At 40.1% G+C, this 20,723-nt stretch overlaps 1 protein-coding gene across 5 annotated transcripts in view; it reads right to left on the bottom strand.

Annotated features, from left to right (window-relative positions):
• The window catches only part of atp11c (ATPase phospholipid transporting 11C), a 154,286-nt gene that overhangs the window by 13,907 nt on the left and 119,656 nt on the right, over nt 1-20,723 (bottom strand). For 2 of the 5 annotated variants that reach the window (XM_041196043.1, XM_041196039.1), the window contains exons 25-29: nt 16,421-16,556; nt 15,197-15,262; nt 9,667-9,770; nt 8,629-8,785; nt 578-686 (exon numbers count right to left, since the gene is read on the bottom strand). In XM_041196043.1, the coding sequence (XP_041051977.1) occupies nt 591-686; nt 8,629-8,785; nt 9,667-9,770; nt 15,197-15,262; nt 16,421-16,556 (559 nt within the window). In that variant the 3' untranslated portion in view covers nt 578-590. Of the gene's footprint in view, nt 1-577; nt 687-5,441; nt 5,533-8,628; nt 8,786-9,666; nt 9,771-9,958; nt 10,240-15,196; nt 15,263-16,420; nt 16,557-20,723 lie in introns of those variants that run through there. The other 3 variants (XM_041196042.1, XM_041196040.1, XR_005944043.1) reach the window with 3 other exon arrangements.

Raw genomic sequence — 20,723 nt, 5'->3', positions numbered from 1 at the left:
ATTCATCTGCATCCAAAGATATGGCGTGATACATTGTACTTAAGAAGAGATGGCGGTGTAGTGGTAATGTCATTAGACTAGCAATCCAAAGGCCCAGGATAGCGCTCTGGGGAACATGGGTTCAAATTCCACCATAGCAGCTGGTGGAATTGAAGTTCAATTAATAAAATCTGGAATTGAAAGTTAGTCTCAGTAATGGTGATCATGAAACCATTACAGATTATCGTAAAAAACCCATCTGGTTCACTAATCCCCTTTAGGGAAGGGAATCTGTTGTCCTTACCTGGTCTGGCCTGAGAGATTCCAGATCCAAAGCAACGTGGTTGACTCTCAATGCCCTCTGCAATGGCCACAGTGAGTAAGCCACTCACTTCAAGGGCAATAGGGATGAGCAACAATTCTTGGCCTTACCAGCCCTCTCATATCCCAAAGAATAAAATAAATAGTTTTCAATGTCATACAATCATTTATTATTAACCTGCCAAATCATATTATCATAGTCCATAAATAAAACTATCAAACTAATCCAAATTAAGCAGAAGATCAAACTAGGAGGTAACCACCAAAATACCAGTACCTGTCAGTGGTAATCATGATTCAATTGAGAATGATCTTGCAAGAAGTGGCTCGACAGGGGATCTGGGGGTCGAAACTGAATCAGAAGCCTTGTTATAGACCAAATATTTCTGTAACAATGAGGGGAGAAACTTAGAACACTTATGTAACACAAGCTGCGTGAGGTAATAACTGGGAGCTTAAATCTCTTTTCGAAGGGCATTTTCATGGTCTTAAATTTGCAATGAAAATAAAATCAATACTATTCACAGATATTTGAATTAGTATGGACACAGGTGTGGGCTGATATATTTGTAATATAATTTGCATTGCATACTGTCCTTTTGCCTACTGTAAATAATTTAGCATGAAAATAGCAAAATACACAATTTCTGCTGTGCTAGGTAATTTGTCCCTGTACTTTGAAACTAGAAGTTATGAACTGCTACCTGAGACAACACATTTTAAATCTTTGTCACTGAACAGTTTCTCCCTTCCGAACCTGTTGACTACTTGATGGAGTAGGCTACATCACGTGTGTCATCATTAGAGAACACTGTGTGCTGCACAAGTAACAGCCCAAAGTAATGTCTGCTCCCAGGGAATCAAGGCAAGTCTGTATAAAAATGACACTACCAGAATAAATTTCTTCTCCTTAGGATGCACTGGATCATTCACTGAAAATTATGTAAGGGTACAGCCTAGCTAGTTCAGCTGTGAGTTGATTCAGACTCCGCTTTAATGTGACTTAGAAAGGATAGAAATGTTTAGCCAAATTTGCATAACACATTATAAGGTTGGGCCCTGTACCAGGCACCACTGACATGCATATGGCTGAAGAATAATATAGATAATAGTGTTGTGGAAACATTATTTTAGAGAAACCCTCAATGACAAAACATTATCTAATTATAGGAAGGATGTGATTGCACTGGAGGGGGTGCAGAGGAGATTCACCAGGATGTTGCCTGGGATGAAACATTTAAGTTATGAAGAGAGGTTGGATAGACTTGGGTTGTTTTCGTTGGAGCAGAGAAGGCTAAGGGGTGACCTGATCGAGGTGTACAAGGTTATGAGGGGCATGGACAGGGTGGATATGGAGCAGCTGTTCCCCTTAGTTGAAGGGTCAGTCACAAAGGGGCATAAATTCAAGGTGAGAGGCAGGAAGTTTTTGGCGGGGGGGGGGGGGGGGGGGGGGGGGGGGGGGGAATGTGAGGGAAAACTTTTTTTTACCCAGAGGGTGATGATGGTCTGGAATGCGCTGCCTGGGAGGGTGGTGGAGGCAGGTTGCCTCACATCGTTTAAAAAGTACTTTAAACGATGCTGGTGATGGTCGTGCTGGTGATCATGAGAGCTGGGGTGGGGTGGTAGAGGTGGCAGAGTGGTTTAAAGCAACCTAAACTTGCAACTTATCGTCTGGAGTGGCAACATTATTATCTCTCTGCTGGCTGACTTACAAACTTGAAGCCCTGCTCAAATCACTTAGCACGTCATAACATTCAAGGCTATGGGCCAAGTGCTGGTAAATGGGATTAGGTAGGTCAGGTGTTTTTCACGTGTCGGTGCACTCGATGGGCCGAAGGGCCTCTTCTGCACTGTGATTCTGTGAACTGTAAATTGGATCATAAAGGACCACCTGCCAAATCCACTTGTTGGTTGATGGTGATGCTATATGTAGCACATGATGCTGCGGATCTGTATTTGGTCTCAAATGCAGTAACCAGGTGTTGCCATTCTGCTTTGCAATTGGGTTTGAAAAAAGCATCTAATTAAGAGTGATTTTTTTTTTCATTAAATTTCTACATCTACAATCCTGTATGCAGATTAAATGGCCTCCAATTTACATGTTGTGGAATTTCAATGTATTTTTGATACTGGAATTCTATGAATTGGCCATACATTTAGTCAGTCACTTGTTTAGTTTGTGCTTACTGTAGAAACCGGCCAAATTGATAGAAAATGATCTGAATTAAGCATAATTAATCTAAATGCACACACTATTTCTATTCCCTTTTCTACTTTTGTCAAATCCTGGTTAAATAACATTTCTTTGTATATGTATTATAAATAGTTCAGGATTCAGGGCAGGGGCTTAATCACCTTTGGAATGCAGTGACAAAAAATCTCTGGCACATTGCAATTTTTCTTTACACTTGAGTGCGCTCAGCAGGGTGCCGGACACAAAAGAAACTCATGAACAGGCTCCAGGGTCTCCAAACCTTGCTACTGAGAAATCTACAGACGCAATGTGTGGTGTACTCACTATTCCTGTGCAGAAATACCTCAATTACCCAAAGCCAAAAAACCTAGGTGCAAGTTGCCAAAAGGCAAGACTTTGGGGCACTCTAAGTGGCTGCAGGGTACTCCTGGAGTTAAACTAGATAGAATACTTGCAGACTACATACAGTTCTGCAAAGCTGTTTTTTGAAAAAATATAAAAAGTGATCTGCTAGAAAAACGTGACCCTAACATATGAAGTTATTTATGAAACTGAGTAGGAAGAATCCTGCCTCTAGTTTCAGGTCTCTCTACTCAGGTCAAAAGAAGCCACACTGAATGATTAACAATCAACAGTGTCCTGAAATACTGCAGATCTCCCAGATTATGGAGTCTACCAGAGAGAGTGAACTCAGATTCACCTTTCTCTAAGGGATACACTATAGTTACACCTCTTTCCCTGGCAACTCTCTTGAGCTTAAACCAGACTGTTCAAAACCATGGCATTATATCTGACCAAGAGATGAGCTGCCGATCACATATCAGCATCTTCAGTAAAACTGCCCATTTCTATCTCCATAACATTGCTTGACTTCACAGTGCCTCAGCTCATCCACTGCTGAAACCCTCATTCATGCCTTTGTTACCCCTGGAATTAATTATTTCATCACACACTTGGCTGGTCTCCCACATTCTACCCTCTGTAAACTTGAGGTCATACAAAACGCTGTGGCCCATGTCCTTACTCACACCAAGTTCCACTCACTTATCGCCTGTGCTTGCTGACCTACACAAGCTCCCAGCCAAGCAATGCCCTGATTTTAAAATTCTCATCCTTATTTTCAAATCTCTCCATGGGTTCACTCCACCCCATCTTTGTAGCCTCCACCAGTGCCACAACCCTCCAAGGTCTCAGGACTCATCTAATTCTGCCCTTGAGCATCCCTGATTTTAATTACTCCACCATTGGTGACCCATGCCTTCAACTGCTTAGGCCCCAAGCTCTGACTCTCCTTCTTCCTTTAAGACCTCCCTTAAAATCTACCTGCCCTACTTTGTCTTATGTGCCTTGGTATCTAATTTTTTTGCTTTATAACATTGTGAAGCTTTATTAAATTAAAGGTGCTATATAAAGGCAGGTTATTGTTGTTCCATACATTTAAGCTATTGCTCAGAGGACTGTAGGTACTAGCAGCTCCTCACTACAAGTCTGGTAATTAAACAAAACGAGAGGGGAAGGCCACTATCCTCCTAACCACAGCATGGGCACACACTGCACCATGTTGAATTGAATTTCCACTGTTTGCAGATGTGAACCTTGAGCAGCAGCAGCTGCTTACCAATGATGGCGAGCGCAGAACCCTGGGTACATGCGTGGGGATTCCAGCTAACACCCTCCATTAGCTTTGGTCCCCATCTTAGAGCTTTCTCTGCATCAACCCAGCATTCATGACTTAAGTGGGGCTATTTGCAATGTGCCAGCCACCTTCTTTGCATTATGGCACTGGTGAACAGAGGCAGCGTTTTCTCAGCTATACTAACCTGAGCGTTGATGAAGTACATATAATAAGTATTAATGCAATCTAACGTAATTAAGAGTAATATATACTTTGAAAATCATAAAAAAGTTTATTTAGATATTTAGACAGTCTGATTTGCCATCCAGCCTTTGCTATGTTCAGGGTACATTTTATCAACCTAAATCAATGGAAGTAAGATTCAAAATCAATGTTCATGCTGTCCTAGATCAAAGGCTTCTTCAAACACCGAATATATACTGTTAGCATGAAGTGGGAACGGCAAAGCAAAATAGCCAAGCACATACAAGAACAAAGCACATGTAACTAACACTGAACATGCATTTAAAATAGTATTACAAGAACAGAAATGATGAACTGAATACTGAAAACTATATAAATTACATTTTCACCCAGTTTTAACAAATCTTGCAGGCCGAATACAATTTCTTCTTTAGCATTTTTTTTTTTACATAGTTCAAAGACATGTTACCTGATGGGAGGAATGCAGTAAATACATTAAAATAGCACTGACCCAAATGTTAGCACACTAACTGGATGTTGTTTAATACTTGACTCTTAGTCTTAGTAGTACCATATTGTGGAAAGCCAAGCTCAGGATCTCGTAAAAATGTACCAATCTACCCATTTCCCACCCCAATGGATACATTTTTACAGAGTTTGCTTCTCTGTAGTTGCTGATTGCGCTGCTTGTAAAAACAGACTATTTAAGCTTCTTTTATTTGCTTATAATGTGGGTTCAATCCATGAGCAGATTCAGGGTTTACACTGTTATATCTATTTTCGATAGCCTGATGGCAGCTTGTAGACCCAGTTTCAACTAAAACCATTGCTCTGCCACCAGGCTACAGAGAACAGATTTACCACCACAAATGGAAAGCTCTCAGAGCCCAAATTGAAATAGAGAAGCAGTTTTAGTTGACAAACAAATGTCCATTAGGCATTTCTTGAAGTCTAGAGAAACTCCTCAAAATATTTGTATGTGTGTGAAAGGCATGCTTTAACTTTCAGAGATGTGCATCTAAACAAGCACTCATACAAGTCAGAATCCACGAAAAAAAAATGGAGGAATGAACAGGCTATACATGCTAGATAGAAAAGATACAAGTTACACATAAAATGAGAGATCACCTCAGTCACTCCAAGAGAAACTCTGGTTGCTGGAAGTTTGGGAGAGCATAAAGACTGTAGACTGTCTGGAAGAAGGCAAGTGTTGTCTTGCCTAGTTCATAGGAGGAACAGGGTGGGGGAAAGAACAGAGTGGAAAGGAGATTAACAGGAGTGTTTCAAGCAGGAGTACAAGTTTGAAGATGTTAAACAGGGAAGGAAAAGGAAGAGAAGCAAATATAGCTTTAGAGGGTCTCACAAACCAGTTTAAGAAACATCACAATTTAAAAACACCAACAGTTTTGTTTTGCTTATACACTATTTCCAGTCAGATGCATCTGAAAACACTGAATAACTAACAATTTTCACCTGATATTTAGCATTTGAAAAATTATGATTGAAAATACTTTATTTTGGAAGGACTGGCAACTCTTCTTTTAATACTCAGTAAAAGTTCTATGTATAGGTGGGTTATTATTTTAATTTGAACACCACATTTAGTTTTGCAGCAAGTTCTGTAGTCATTAGAAACAAAAACAAAAGCAAAATAATGTGGATGTTGGAAATCCAAAATAAAATATTTTGGAAATATTCAGCGGCTCTGGAGGCATCCGTGCAGAGAAGCATTTGTGTAGAGAGGAACAGAATTAACATTGAGTCGAATATGACTTCCTCAGAGACGAGTTACATTCGACTTGAAACATTCACTCTGTTTCTCTCTCCACTGATGCTGCCAGATATGCTGAGTATTTTCAGCACTTTGTTTTTAAATCATTAGAAGCCACTCTAATTACTGAAATTGCTGGACTGAAAATAAGCTACCAGTGCATCAGACCAGGCAAAGTTAAGTTCCTTGACTCTTAAATGCAACAGTACACAAATTTATAAGGTGATTTTCTCACTCTCAGCCCTCTCCAAAATGATTGAATCACTCACTTGGCAGCAGTTACTTCTTTCGTGTACCCTCAAGAAACTTGGCTATCTCTTAATCGTCTTCAACTTGGCTCACTTTCTAGATTTAGATGCCAATCCTGGCACTCAACCCAAAGCTAAGGATTTATACCATTGGTTTCAAGTCCTCAGCTGCTAATTTCCCACCCTTTAATTTGTTAACTGTAAACTCAGTGTCATGCTTCCATATATTCAACAGATTTATAAGGGAATTTCTTTAGGAATATGCAAAGTTTAATGCATTTACATTGTTGGTTGAGGCTTACTATCACCAGATATGTTCAAGTATTTATTCTGGAAAGATGAGGAAATCCATATGCTCTGGTTCCCTTTGTAAAAAAAAAAGTGTAGAATGACCCTCAATAGGGGGCACAGATTTAAGCTAAGAGATCGGGGCTTTAGAAGGAATTGGAGGGAAAATGTTTTCGCCCAGAGGATGATGGGATCTGGAACTGACTGCCTGAAAGGGTGGTAGAGGCAGAAACCCTGATAACATGTAAGAAATGCTTGGGTAGGCACTTGAAGTGCAAGACTACGGACCAGGAGCTGAAAAATGGGATACAGCTGGATGTCTACATGCCAGATGGCACAGACACAATGGGCTGAAGAGACTCCTTCTGTATTGTATATTTCTATAATTTTTATGTTACTCTTGCCTTTCTGTACTTCACTCCCATCAGAAAAGCAGACAACTTTTGCTTTGCTACTTTAGGATCTAGTTATTAGGGTGCTGAAAATGGAAATAGGATTTGGGAGTGAGATTGGGACCTGCTGCAATTGTACTATTGTAGACATAAACCCACTTTAAAAGGTAAAATTTAAAATTCCAGATAGGCAGACCAAATCCACTAGTAATGCTACAAAAATTACAGATAACAATGTAAACAAGTCATCTGTCCTGCGATAAAACATTACAGTCTTTGCTGGGGTCCCAAAGCAATATGTAATATGTTATTGTACTGAAAATTTCAGTAGAATTTTAGTTTGAATTTACTGGATAGGTTTTCTGAACTTCTCTAAAACATGCAAATGAAGCTGATTCAAAATATTTACTACTGTAAAATAAATTATTGCAGAATTCCATAAATCTGTTTTCTACCCAGTGTTTTCACCCCACAGTGAGAACGCGTATTTAAAAAAAAATTAAGCAAAATGTTTGCAAGGCCTCAATAGTTGAAGTGCTAACTGGAGTTTAGTCTGTATTTTATTACTTATTTCTACTCATTCTCCACCTGAAAACATATAAATACGTTTGCTAATTGTTTGAACAGAAACAGGACGTGGACAGCCAGACTGGGTTTTAGATAGATACTCCAGTTTATGTTAAATGGAGGAGGAGGCAACTAATGTACTTCCTCATCAGACTGGCTCAATTGAAGTGGCTTTTGCTTTCAGAGCCATAAAATGGGCTTGTCAACTCTTTGAAATTAGATTTTAATGCTCAAAATCATGGAATATCAGCACGGGAGAATGCATTACTCCCTTGTGTTTGTCAGGGTTAATTGTGTTGCAGTGTTTGAGCAATAGGTGAAAATTTTCTTCTGCAGAATCTCAATTAGAAGGTAGGTAATCACAGGTCATTGTTCCAAGAAGAACACATTTTCTTTCTAGGAACAGCAGCAAGTGAGTTTTGGAACACTCAAAGAATCCCTGTATCTTAATGGTACCTTTTTTTATCTGTTCAGATAATTAAGAAAATCATACTCAGCCACTGAAAATAAAACATGCTTTTTTTTCCAGATTTTTTTATCAAACAGGTTCTTAGTTGAAATCTTAGATATAACAGACTAATTTAACAGATTTTAAGGTATCTTGACGAAGAGGGAATGATTAAAGTTTTTACAATTTTTTCACAGAAACACAAGGTCAATGTTCATATGTTTGAAATACAAATGATCACAACTGACCAAACAGCACTGTTATAACGGAGGAAAAGGTTTCCTGCTGCTCACTAATTAATATCACTAGAAGAATGCTTGCTAAGAGATACCAACAGCAAAAAAAAAGTACAATTTTCCATTAGCAAACTGTTTTTCTTTCCTGAAATATATTTTAGAAAGCCCAAAGTTGTGACACAAACCACCATCGAATGGAAGGTAAGCAATTACTTCAGATTACAGCAGTATTATAATAACTTGTCATTTCTGTAATCCTTTAGTTAGTTATTTACTGTAACAGTTTTCAAATAGTCACCATTGACAAGAATACACAAATGCATACTTTTAAAGAAAGGGTCATATTTTCATGTTTCAACACCTACCTGCAGCCTGCCTTTCTCAAGTGGCTTGCTAAAGAGTTTTACCACAACATCAGGCACCAAACTAACAGTTATTAATAAAATTATAATCAGCCACGCTGAAACAGAAGTCAGCATCTGTGCAAACACATAGTACATTCTTTGTTGCTTCAGGAAAGGCCTATCAGAAAGAAATTAAAATAATTAGGTTCAGTATTTCTTAAGTCACACACAATTCACATGCAAAGAAGTGAGCAAAGTATGTTTGCACAGAGGTTTTTTTATACTTCTTTCGAAGATTGATATAGATCTGATATAACAGCCTAGATAATTTACAGGGAATACTGTTAAAATAAGCACTCAACTTGTGATATTTATCAACAATCTGGTCAAACTTCCAGAGATGCAGATGCACACTATATGAATTATAGAAGTATTTCAGCTCAATTGTATCTTCAAAATTGGCACCAAAAATAAAGCCGTACTTAAATATAATGATCAAATTGAATGCCATCAACATTTTGGGTACTCAATAAAACTCATGTTAGGATGGAAGAATTTGTGTTCTTCCATAGATCCTGAAAGCAAAGCCCGTTTAAAATGCAATCGATTTCTGCAAATTTAGCAAAACATTGATATTCCAGAAATGCAGAATTATAGCACAAATTTCACATATTATTTAAATGCCTAGCAGAAAGTAGAATTAACAAATTATGTTGTGATAATGACACTATAAAATGTTCAAAATCTTAAATATGCTCTTGTATTCTCTCGTCAAATTTACATTCTCTCATAACTCAAGTGCTTCTTGGAGATCAGTACAACAGAGATAGTAATAAATTGAAAGTAATAAATATGGGATCATCATGCTGTTTTAATAATGAAATCGCTATCTACCAGAATGGAGAAATATGCTGTTAGATCTGGGGCCAAAAAATATTTCATAAAACAAGTTATTTTTAAAAAAACACTCCTATTTGATCACATTGCAGGAGTCGAAACACAAGTTTTGACAAAGTGTAGTTTTCTTAAATGGTATTGCAGGTATTTATATTCACTTACCATATGACGCCACCCCAAATGAAAGAAAAGGTGACAAAAAAGGCTAAAGAACCCCATATTACAAAGTGGTTGAGCCATGTCCAGTATCGAGTGTCCAATACGAGCTGAAAATATAATAAAAGAATGATGGAAATTGAAGGCTTTGCAATCAAAACCAAATACTCTAATTACCTGCATGCATTATTTTTTGTTACTGCTCTACACTTTAAAACTAAAATTAGTTATGCGAGCAAAAGATTCTGATAAAAACACAAATATAAAACAAATACAAGTTCAAAGTCATAATGCTTACGTGTTCAACTAATTCAGAATATGCCACAAGAGTAAAGGCAAATGAAAGTTTGCTGCAGTAACGTAAGTATTCTTTGCCTGAGCCAGTGTTGAAAGTTGGTGGTGCCAAACTTTCAGCTTCCCGGAAATAAGTTCAAATAGGATTGCTTCTATTTGACATAGAATAAGGATGAAATACAGGAAAGATCTGGCTCATTTATAAACGAAGGTACAGATCAAAAGTATAATACTGCGGATGTTGGAATATGAAATGCTGGAAACACTGAGCAGATCTGGCAGCATCTGTGGAGAGAGAGTTAATGTTTCAGGTTTTGTGGCTATCAGAAAGGTCACAGATCTGAAGTCTTGGCTCTGATTCTCTCTCCACAAAGTATTTCCAGTATTATAGTACTGATCAAGGGTTAGTTTAAGGTTCAGCCATCAGTTCTTCAAATGCTGTCTTAATACTGAGAGAAAAGAAAGTGTTTGCCAGCAAGTCAGAGACTCCCTTGATTCCCTTAGTGTCCAAAAATCAGATCTGCCAGTAAAATGCAAGACTCCAAAATGACTATGGGCACTTTTACTCTTATCATAACCAAAGCTCCAGGTGGTATAGGTAGAATTAAGAGAAATGTAAAATAAATATTACACCAGCTAGTTGTTTTGTGTTAAGAGATATAATTAAGATTATTTTTATGTTAAAGAGCCATGCTTAAAACAAAATTAACAAAACTGAATAATCCCCTTTTAAACAAGTGGGCTTAATTCTGTGATTCAAAGTCATTAAGGCACACTGGGTTTTAATAATAGTTTGTTAAGTTGAACAATCCATGCTGGAGTTAAGGAACTCCATATACTCTCAGGAGCTCGTAAATCTCCTGAGAGAAGTATGCCAAAGCAAGAGATGTACCTAATTTCCTGAAGGCTTATACATTATATAGCTGATTCACTGCTTGGCTATACTACAGCTACTACATACATGAGTTGCTCTGCATTATCTATTGAGCAAACTAATATCCTACAATGACAGTGATTATTTTGTCCTTTATTTCAGACAGCAAAAATTCTTTGACCAAGAATAACATTTCCAATTTAATTCTTCGGGGTTGCCAAATTTGTGATGTGGCGTGCAGTCACTGGGAAAAATAACAGAGTCAAAACATTTCATGTGCCATCTCTCCAGCCAGCAAAAGACACACTGTCATCCTGCCAGTCTGTTGCACTATTCAGCAGTGCAGAGCACATTCACAAACAATCCCATTCAGTACTTTTTTTGCTTTAGCTAGGAGCAGCTTCAAAAAAGGAATCAAACAGGACCTTGAGAATACTTAGATAAAATGAAAACCTAAAGATGAACAACGAGAAAATTGAGTAATAGTGTCAGACATGCACACAGTTCAGGGGCGCTACAGTTCTTATTTGTACTATGAATATACAAGGGGGATTTCAGAAATGTGAAAATATATAATAAAGGAATTATTAAAAATGGGAAGGAAAGGTTACTAAATCTGGCCATGTCAGGGCATAAGTTTTATTTATTCATGCAGAGGATGTGGATATTGCCAGCATTTATTGCCTATCCCCAATTGTCCTTGATACAATGAGTGGCTTGCTAGGCCATTCCAGAGGGCAGCTAAGAGTTAACTACTCTATCTTGCCATGGCTCTGGAATGAAATAAAGGCCCTCCAGCAAGCCCACAGTAGGTTTCCTTCCCAGATGGCTTTTTACGACAATTTGGTAGTTTCAAGGTTACCATTACTGATATTAGCTTCCCCCACCGCGCCCGCCCCCCCCCCGCCCAGGTTTATGCAATGAACAGAATTAAAGTCCTGAGCTGCTGGGTGAGATTTGAACTCATAGGCAGAATATTGCCGTTGGTGTGCAGGGGCGGGCCTGGCACGCCGGCGTGTAAAATGATGCATGATGACCTTGGTCGTGTATCCCGGTGTCATTTCGCTATGTCGTTCAGCGGGCACATGCCAGAGGCAGCTGTGCGCCCGTCGAACCATCAGCGGCCTATTAAAGCCTTTAAAAAAGCAACTAAAGTTGTTAGCAACGCTGCCCGTCTAACCTTAAGGTTAGCGGGCAGGCAATGAGCCCAAGCGGCCTTCGCGTTTTTCAGGAAACCTCATACACAGGCAGGATGAGGTCTCCTGAAGGATTTTGAAAATAATTAATTAAATTTTGCTAAATTCACATGTCCCAGCTCATGTGACACTGTCACATGATGGAACATGTTTAAATAATTTTTTTTACCTGCTTTATTAAGAAGTTTTATCAACTTAATCTCCCTGAGGCAGCTCTGTGCCTCAGGGAGATTGCTGTGCTCAAAGAGCACAGACCCTGACTCTCCCTCCTCCCCCAGCCCGTACAGGTAGCGCTGAGCGCTATGGAACACATATTAAGCTGGGTGGGCCTTAACTGGCCCACCCGCATAAAATGGCAGCACGCAGCCAATCGCGGGCAGCGATTGGCTCCGCGCCTGCCCCTGCCCGCTCTCGCCCAGCCGACATAGGTAAGATTCAGCCCCATGTTTCTGGATCATTAGTGCAGGCCTCTGGGTTACTAATTCACTGTGTCACTGTACCCAACAAGGTCAGTACTGTCTTTGTAGGAAGATTTATACAAAGTCCCCCTCTGCTTTATTTTAACACAATCTTCAGCCTTGGGTTAACACCCATGTTGAAAGTGGAGGAATTTTACATGACTGCATTAAGCATTTGTACAAGGACAGCATCAATAGTGGTTCCAAAAGACAAACTTCCAAAAGACAAACAAATCAGTTCATTACTAAACTGTACACTTTCAGGTTCTCTGCAGCTTCTTAATTAGGATAGAGAAACCTGCTTGGATGATCCAATTTCTGCATCGATGTTGCCAGGTGCTTCAGTGGTCCAGTTCCAAGTCTCCTAAGATTTTTTACTTCATACTTCCTAGGACATACCTGGTTTGCCTACAATATTAGGTAATGTTTCCTGTTGTCACTGTTATTTGATGGAAATCATTTTTGATCAACTTTGTGGTTTGGAGAGGAATTTTCTAGAATTATTCTTCTCCCTGAATTTGCCCAGGATTAAAATCTGTTTCTTCTCCTCTCTCTCAGGAGATTATAAAGATTTTGGTAGGTGCTGAGTATTGTAGGCTTGTAAAACTCACTGAATGGGACAGTCTTGACAGACTAGCTAACCTTTGTCAACTTACCTCTATTGCAGATTTATGCTCAGTACCTGCCAAACCAATGCAGCTGAGGCCAGCAACTCAGCAGACTTAGAAAATTCATACTGGTGTTATATTCGATAGTGCTCAGTTTTGAGTTGATTAGTTTTACATAGTCTGTGGAATGTAAAATCAGTACTGCAGAGCAGAGATCTGCTATAATCACAGCACACTACCCGAGGTGTAGTTCAGAATTAATGTCACCTTCCTTAGAGGAAAAAGATAGATGTCTTCATAATGCCAATGCAAGGCTGAAGCATTTGTAACCACCTTTAGCCAGAAGTGCTGATTGGATAATCCAAATGATCTTTAGCTAATTAGATTCATTCCACACTATACCAAGAAACAGTTGATAGCACTGGATAGAGTAGAGGCTATGGGTTCCGACAACATATTGTCTGTAGTACTGAAGACTTGTGCTCCATAACTAGCAACATCCCTAGCCAAGCTAAAACATTAGCATCTAGGTGACACTGTAGAAAATTGTATATTTTGTCCCAAAAAAGCAGGATAAATCTAGTTCAGCCAATTACCTCTCCAACAGTCTACTCTCAATCAGCAAAGTGTTGGAAAGTGCAAACAAGTAGCACTTATTCACCAATAGCCTGTTGACCAGTGCACAGTCGGGGTTCCGCCAAGACAATTCAGCTCCAGACCTCATTACAGTCTTGGTTCAAACGTAGACAAAGGAGCTGAATTCTAAAGGTGAAGTGAGAGCGACTGCCCTCAACATCAAGGCTGCATTTGACAAGTGCTGCATTAAGGAGCCCTAGCAAAATGGAAGTCAATAGGAATCAGGGAGAAAACTCTCCACTGGTTGGAGTCCATGCCTAGCAAAAAGGAAGATGGTTGTAGTCTTTGGATGCCAATCTCAGTTCCAGCACATCTCTTGCAGGGTACTGTCTTAGGTCCAGACATCTTCAGCTGCTTCATCAATGACTTTCCTCCAACATAAAATCAAAGCTGGGGGTGTTTGCAAATTATTGTAGTGTTCATTTGAAAATCTTCAGACAATAAAGCATACCTATATGCAGCAAGACCTGGACAACATCCAGGCTTGGGCTGATAAATGGCAAGTAACATTCATGCCACGTAAGCACCAGGCAGTGACCATCACCAACAAGAAAGAATCTAACCATCTTCCCGTGACATTCAATGGCATTACCATCACTGAATACCCAGCATCAACATCATGCAGTTCTTATTATTGACCAGAAACTGAACTGACTATATAAATACTGTAGCTACAAGAGCAGGTCTGAGGCTGGCAATTCTGCAGTGAGTAACTCACTTCCTGCCTCCCCAAAGCCTGTCCACTATCAAAAAGGAACAAGCCAGGAGAGTGATGGAATACTCTACACTTGCCTGGATGAGTGAAGCTCCAATAACACACAAGAAGCTCAACACCATCTAGGACAAAGCAGCCCACTTGACTGGCATCTGATCCACCACCTTAAACATTGACTCCCTTAATCATGGATGCACAGTGACTATAGGGTGCACCATCTACAAGGTGCACTACCGCAACTCACCAAGGCTCCTTCGACAGCACCGTCCAAATCTGCGACCTCTACCACCCAGAAGGACATGGGCAGCAGATGCATGGGAACACCACCACATGCATGTTCGCCTCCAAACCATACAGACCTGGAATATATCATGGTTCCTGCACTGGTCACTTCGTCAAAATCCTGGAAACTCCCTCCCTAACAGCAATGTGGGTGTATCTGCACCACATGCACCACAAGGCAGCCTAGCACCATGCTCTCCTGGACAATTAGAGATAGGCAATAAATGCTGGCCTTGCCAGCAATGCCTACATTCCATAAATGAATGAAAATTACAGCTTCTGATTTTAAACATGAATACATAATTAAGGCAGAATTTCGATCTATTGATAAGTATTACATGACCTTGATTAAAAACTTGAGATAAAACTGCGCTTGGGGCAGAGTGTACGAAAGAATGTAACAAACTAAAAATAACTATTTTCATCTCTCCCATAGATTTGCAGTAAAACAAACAAGTTTAAAATGCACATACCTTCAGATTAACTGTAAATACCAAAACAGTAAAGACAATTGTCCCAAAAGTCCAGTTTCCATAAACCTGCATAGATAACAAAGTCAAACACTACATTCCAGCTGAATACACAAAAGGTTAAATAAGATTCCTAAAGGATGCAGCCAGCCTTTAATTCAATTTTTAAATCCAAAATTAAACAACATTTTGAAAAAATCTAATTAACTTATTACACATACCTGTAGGGCCTTTCAGTATACAAAGCACAATACAAAACAAAGCACTCTTTGTAGTCAATGTTGCTATGCACTGTTCAACAACAATCAATGTAAACAAAATTGTTCAGTACAGTTGCTAGGGGAATGAAACAACTTTTTTTTGGGACACATCTCTACATCTCTGCCCAGGTCCTCCTTCAGGGTGGAATGCTTTTCAGTTTTCAACAAGGAAAAGTTTAGCAGGTCTCAATTATACACATGTAAAATTTTATATTTGTTAACATGAGTAATAAAGTATTATGAAAAATCTCCATCAAAATAACCTATTTATATGCGGCACACAAGTTGGATGCAAATTTGTGTCAATGACTGCACCCTGTTAAGTCAACAATATCACTAACAGGAGGCTCCACTCCTCATTGTGGAAGAATCTGAGGAAGAGCTCTCAAACTTTCCTTTTTCACACAACTTAATGGTTGGCTCAAAAGCAAGACAAGTGGGCGTACATGTGCTGTTCAAAGCTTCATAAAGAGGAGGTAATACCTTCATCGAATTAATTACTTTCAAAATAATGAAACACCACAATAAGATTCTACGACATAGGACAGCATCACCTGCACATCGATGAAACATTAAATAAAGACTATCTGTTCCTATGATTCAAAAGGGCATTGAGATCCCATGACTAGCTAAAGATATTCTCCCAACCAATAATTTGCTTAAGGCTATCCGATCATTTATATATTTGCTGTTTATGGGATCTGGCTGCGCAAAAAAATGGCTACTGCATTTCCCTATATATAGGAAATTGCATGACAAAGTAAATAATTATATCTAAAGTGCAGTGGATGCTTCTAAAAAACTGGCAAATTCCTTTAAGTATGAAGTAAATAAAATGAAAATACAAAATATTTAATTAACATAGCAAAATCACTACTGAACTTGATTTTAAAACTGATGCCCTTATTCACAAACTTCTTAATGATCAAAGTTGGCAGATTAATAATGGATGTAGTTCTGTACTGACCTGACCATTCTCTGTAAGGGTTGAATTGCCGTAGAACAAATAAACTCCAAAGAAAAATACTAGGCCATTGAACAGCCCCAGAAATGTCCAATAAAGAAAAGGTTTCCATTGTAGCAATGCATTATTGGCAATATTCCTGCATAAGGTGTAAATAAAATTTAAAAGATCAACCATGGCACATCTATACTAAGATTTCAGAGTTGACTATTACTGAAAGAGACATGCTGTCGAAGCTTTTTGTCTTGGACTCATCAGGACAGATACAAGAATACCAAATTTCAAAGGGAGCAACAATTTACACTATGAGGAAAGAGGTGCTGATTGGTCGGTAAGTGAGCTCTGATTGGTGATGACATTGCCATGTTTGCCCTGATGAATGCAAGACAAACAGCTTCGACAGCAAGTTTTTTAAAGCAATATTCAACCTCTGTACTATCAAGTAACTATTTCAGATTCGCTCAGAACATTGCTTAATTGATTGACAGGAAATGGAAAGGCATATCACAGAATCACAGTGCAGAAGAATACCTTCGGCCCATCAAGTCTGCACCGACACGTGAGAAACACATGACCTACCTACATAATCCCATTTACCAGCACTTGGTCCATAGCCTTGAATGTCATGACATGCCAAGTGCTCATCCAGGTAATTTTTAAAGGATGTGAGGCAACCCGCCTCCACCACCCTCCCAGGCAGCACATTCCAGACAGTCACCACCCTCTGGGTAAAAAGGTTTTTCCTCACATCCTCCCTAAACCTCCTGCCCCTCACCTTGAACTTATGCCCCCTTGTGACTGACTCTTCAACTAAGGGGAACAGCTGCTCCCTATCCACCCTGTCCATGCCCCTCATAATCTTGTACACCTCGATCAGGTCGCCCCTCAGTCTTCTCTGCTCCAACGAAAACAATCCAAGTCTATCCAACCTCTCTTCATAACTTAAATGTTTCATCCCAGGCAACATCCTGGTGAATCTCCTCTGCACCCACTCCAGTGCAATCACATCCTTCCTATAATGTGGCGAACAGAACTGCACGTAGTACTGCAGCTCTGGCCTCACCAAGATGCTATACAACTGCAACATGACCTCCCTACTTTTGTAATCTATATGTGGCATACATTATCTGTACTTAAGATCTGCTGAACACCAGTGACTGAAATGGATACAATGACAATTCTTAATACAAATCAGAAAATATTTAAAGTTCTTGGCCTGTGTACATTGCTCTGAAGTGCGCTTCGCCAAAACAGTAGCACAAACTGCCAAAGATATAACTGATAAAGTACAAGTCCTTCTGAAGCATGAGATTCATGCTTCCTGAGGTCAAGGCTGTTAGGAAATAGGGATAGTTTAAGTAAGTTATATTGGTATTTGCAGGTGTTAGGAATGAGTTTTCGCTTTAGTGTTTAAGTTTGAATTGTATTTCTGTATGTGTGCTAAGAAAAGGTCAAGTTGAGTTTTAGTTTCACTTTAAAAGGTGCCTGCCTTTCTAATGAGAGTTTACGGCTGCAAGAGAAGTTAAGCAAACACAAGAGTAGAAAAACTGGGCTGTTGCCTAGCAACAGGGGTCCAGAGAGGCAGGAACCTCCCACAGACAGAAGAAACTAGAAACAGCAGCTTTTGAGTTCAGTTTTGAAGACAGCTCCCAAGCAGAAACAACTAGAAAGGACAGATAGCCAGTTCCAAACTAAAGTTGGCTGAAAGTGGCTGCCAGAGAGAAACTGGAGCAAAAGGAACAGATAGCAAGTCCCAAAGCTAAAGAGAAAAGCAACCAAAAGTCCAAGGGAGTGGAACAGGATACAGTCCCAAGACGACCTTCTGAGCAAAGGAAGGACAAGAACCTAGAAAAGGTCCTGTTAAGTGAAGTTAAGAGTTAGGAGCAAAGAAAGGCTCCAAGCCTCAAGCTTAAAGAGGTAAAGGCTTGGGAAAAGTCAGGAGGTCCAAAGAGGGAAGTGAAGGTCTGTAGCTCTTTGCTATCAGCTTATGAAGCAGTGTTGACAGCTGAGTCAGTGAGACAGAGTGCTTGGAGGAAAGCTTGAATGCGTATGATGACCCAGGGGAGAGGAACATTGGAAGGAGTTCAAAACCCTGGAGGTGGACCCTTGCAGAAGGCATCTGAGAGTGTGTGTCGGTTTGGGAGAAGATTCCAAAGCGAGTTCTTGGAGAGTGGAGATTGGAAGCCCTCATGTGAAAGACAGAGTTCAGCAAGACCGGTTGGCTCATGGTGTGACAAGTGTTTGGGGGGAGCTGAGGAGAGATCCATAGCATCTATTGGGGTGACATCTGTCACTTGGTTTCAGAGTGTGGTGTGCCTGACCACAGGTTGCCTATTGGCTTACATAGACTGTGTACTTACTGTGAACATTAGAATACAAGATAGCTTTTGTAATTTGTATTATCCTTACAAATCTGTATATATCTGTAAAGGTATAGTTGTGGGTGAAGGAGTATTGCAATATAGTTCATATTTTCTTGTATGATAAATATTTTATGCTTTTGTTAAAAAATCATTAGCTGACTCCAGTGATTCTGTTCAGTAGCCCCTCTCTATGTTTCTAAACATACAAATAAAAGTTAGGATCTATCAAGCTGGGTTCCACCCTGGGATCATTAGTGAACCAGATGGGCTTTTATAACAATCTAGTAGTAGCATTCACCACTGCTGATACTAACTTTTTAATTCCAGATTTAATTAACTAAATTTAAACTTCCCAACTGTTGGGTGGGATTTGAACTCACTTCTTCAAATCATTCATCCAAGGCCTCTGGATTATTAGTCCAGTAACATTAACCATATGCTACAATGACTGCAAAGAAATCTGAATAATTGGCCAAGAAACCTGTCATGAATGATATTTCCATGCTTAATCTACAACAGTAATGCAAACTCACCAGAAGATAGTAGTGAAAAAACAGTAATGCTTGTTTTGTCTATATCACTGCCATGAAAGCTCAACTGAATGTTGCTCTATGTTGTGGCACTTCAAATGGACAATGCCCTAAAACCCAACATCTCAAAATATGCACTGAATCAATATCCACCTACAAATAACCAACTGGAATTATATAGTTCTTTTTACATGGTAAAACGTCCCTCGGCACTTTACAGGGGTGTTATCCAGCAAAATTCGACACCAAGTCACACAGGAGATATTAAGACATTACATACTCTGGTGGGATTTTCCCAAATTTGAACTAAGTGCAGTAGCAGATGGGTAAAATGCCGTTTTGCCAGCCGGCTGTGAAGGCAGATTTTCATGTCATATTGTCTCAAACCCGCCTCATTATTGATGCACCCAGAAAACACCCCATTTCCAGAGCGGGCGGGCTCTCAATCACCTGCCCGCCATCACCCCATTGCTGCATCATGCTGGATGGCATGTTTAAAGTCCAGCCACAAGCACAGCGCTCATTGCTTCCAACTCACCACTGCTGCACGGGAGACATGGCCCTGTAACTGAAGAAGACTGCAGCCCCCTGGTTTAACAATAGGTCTCTCGAGCAACTTTTGGATGCCATGGAGGCTTGCTGGGATGTCCTGTACCACTGCTCTGGGCACAGGATGGGCAGCAACGTGACCAATCTGGCTTAGGGGGCAGTGGCAGCGGTGGTTAGCATCAACACTCAGTGCCACAAGAGAGTGAATGATCTCCTCCATTCCGCCAGGGTAAGTCACTCTTCTCACCACTCTCAACTCTCACTCTCAAATCCAGCACACATCCACAGGGACCTCACTCACTGCCAGTTCAAGGGACATCACCATTCACTCTCTCACACTCACCATCATTGTCCTCATCCTGTCCACAGGACCACTCAACACCCAAACAGGCTAGGCATACTTGTCATCTGGCCTGGCAGGCGTCCTGCTTACATTTTCTCTATCTGTATCCATGCAGGGCAAGCTGGCACACAATAAAAGAAAGAGATCACATTACGGTGGCAGAATGCCCAAAATCAAAGTCCTCGCAGACTTTGAAAACAGAGCCATCCAGCTGGACGGCGAGGATCTGGACCGGTCCTGTGCTGACGGTGAAGTTGGCGCTGCTCTACCAAGTGAGGATCCAGCAGTGCAGCATCCATCAGACGATCATGCCTTGAGTGAGCCACTTATCCATACACTAATCATCTCTATTCGCTTTCGCAGGCAAATCTGCAAAACAGCTGACAGGGTCCATGACCCAGGGCTTCCAATCAAGCCCTGAAGACACCTCAGGAGAGGAATCTGCTGAAATCCCAATTGAAGACCTGTCACAGTGCTCACACTCACCGTCCACCAGCACAGAGACACACACCTCGGTAGGA

The sequence above is a fragment of the Carcharodon carcharias genome, chromosome 9, assembly GCF_017639515.1.
Source record: "Carcharodon carcharias isolate sCarCar2 chromosome 9, sCarCar2.pri, whole genome shotgun sequence".
In the NCBI taxonomy this organism is placed as follows: Eukaryota; Metazoa; Chordata; class Chondrichthyes; order Lamniformes; family Lamnidae; genus Carcharodon; species Carcharodon carcharias.
This window is presented reverse-complemented; position numbering and strand designations above follow the sequence as displayed.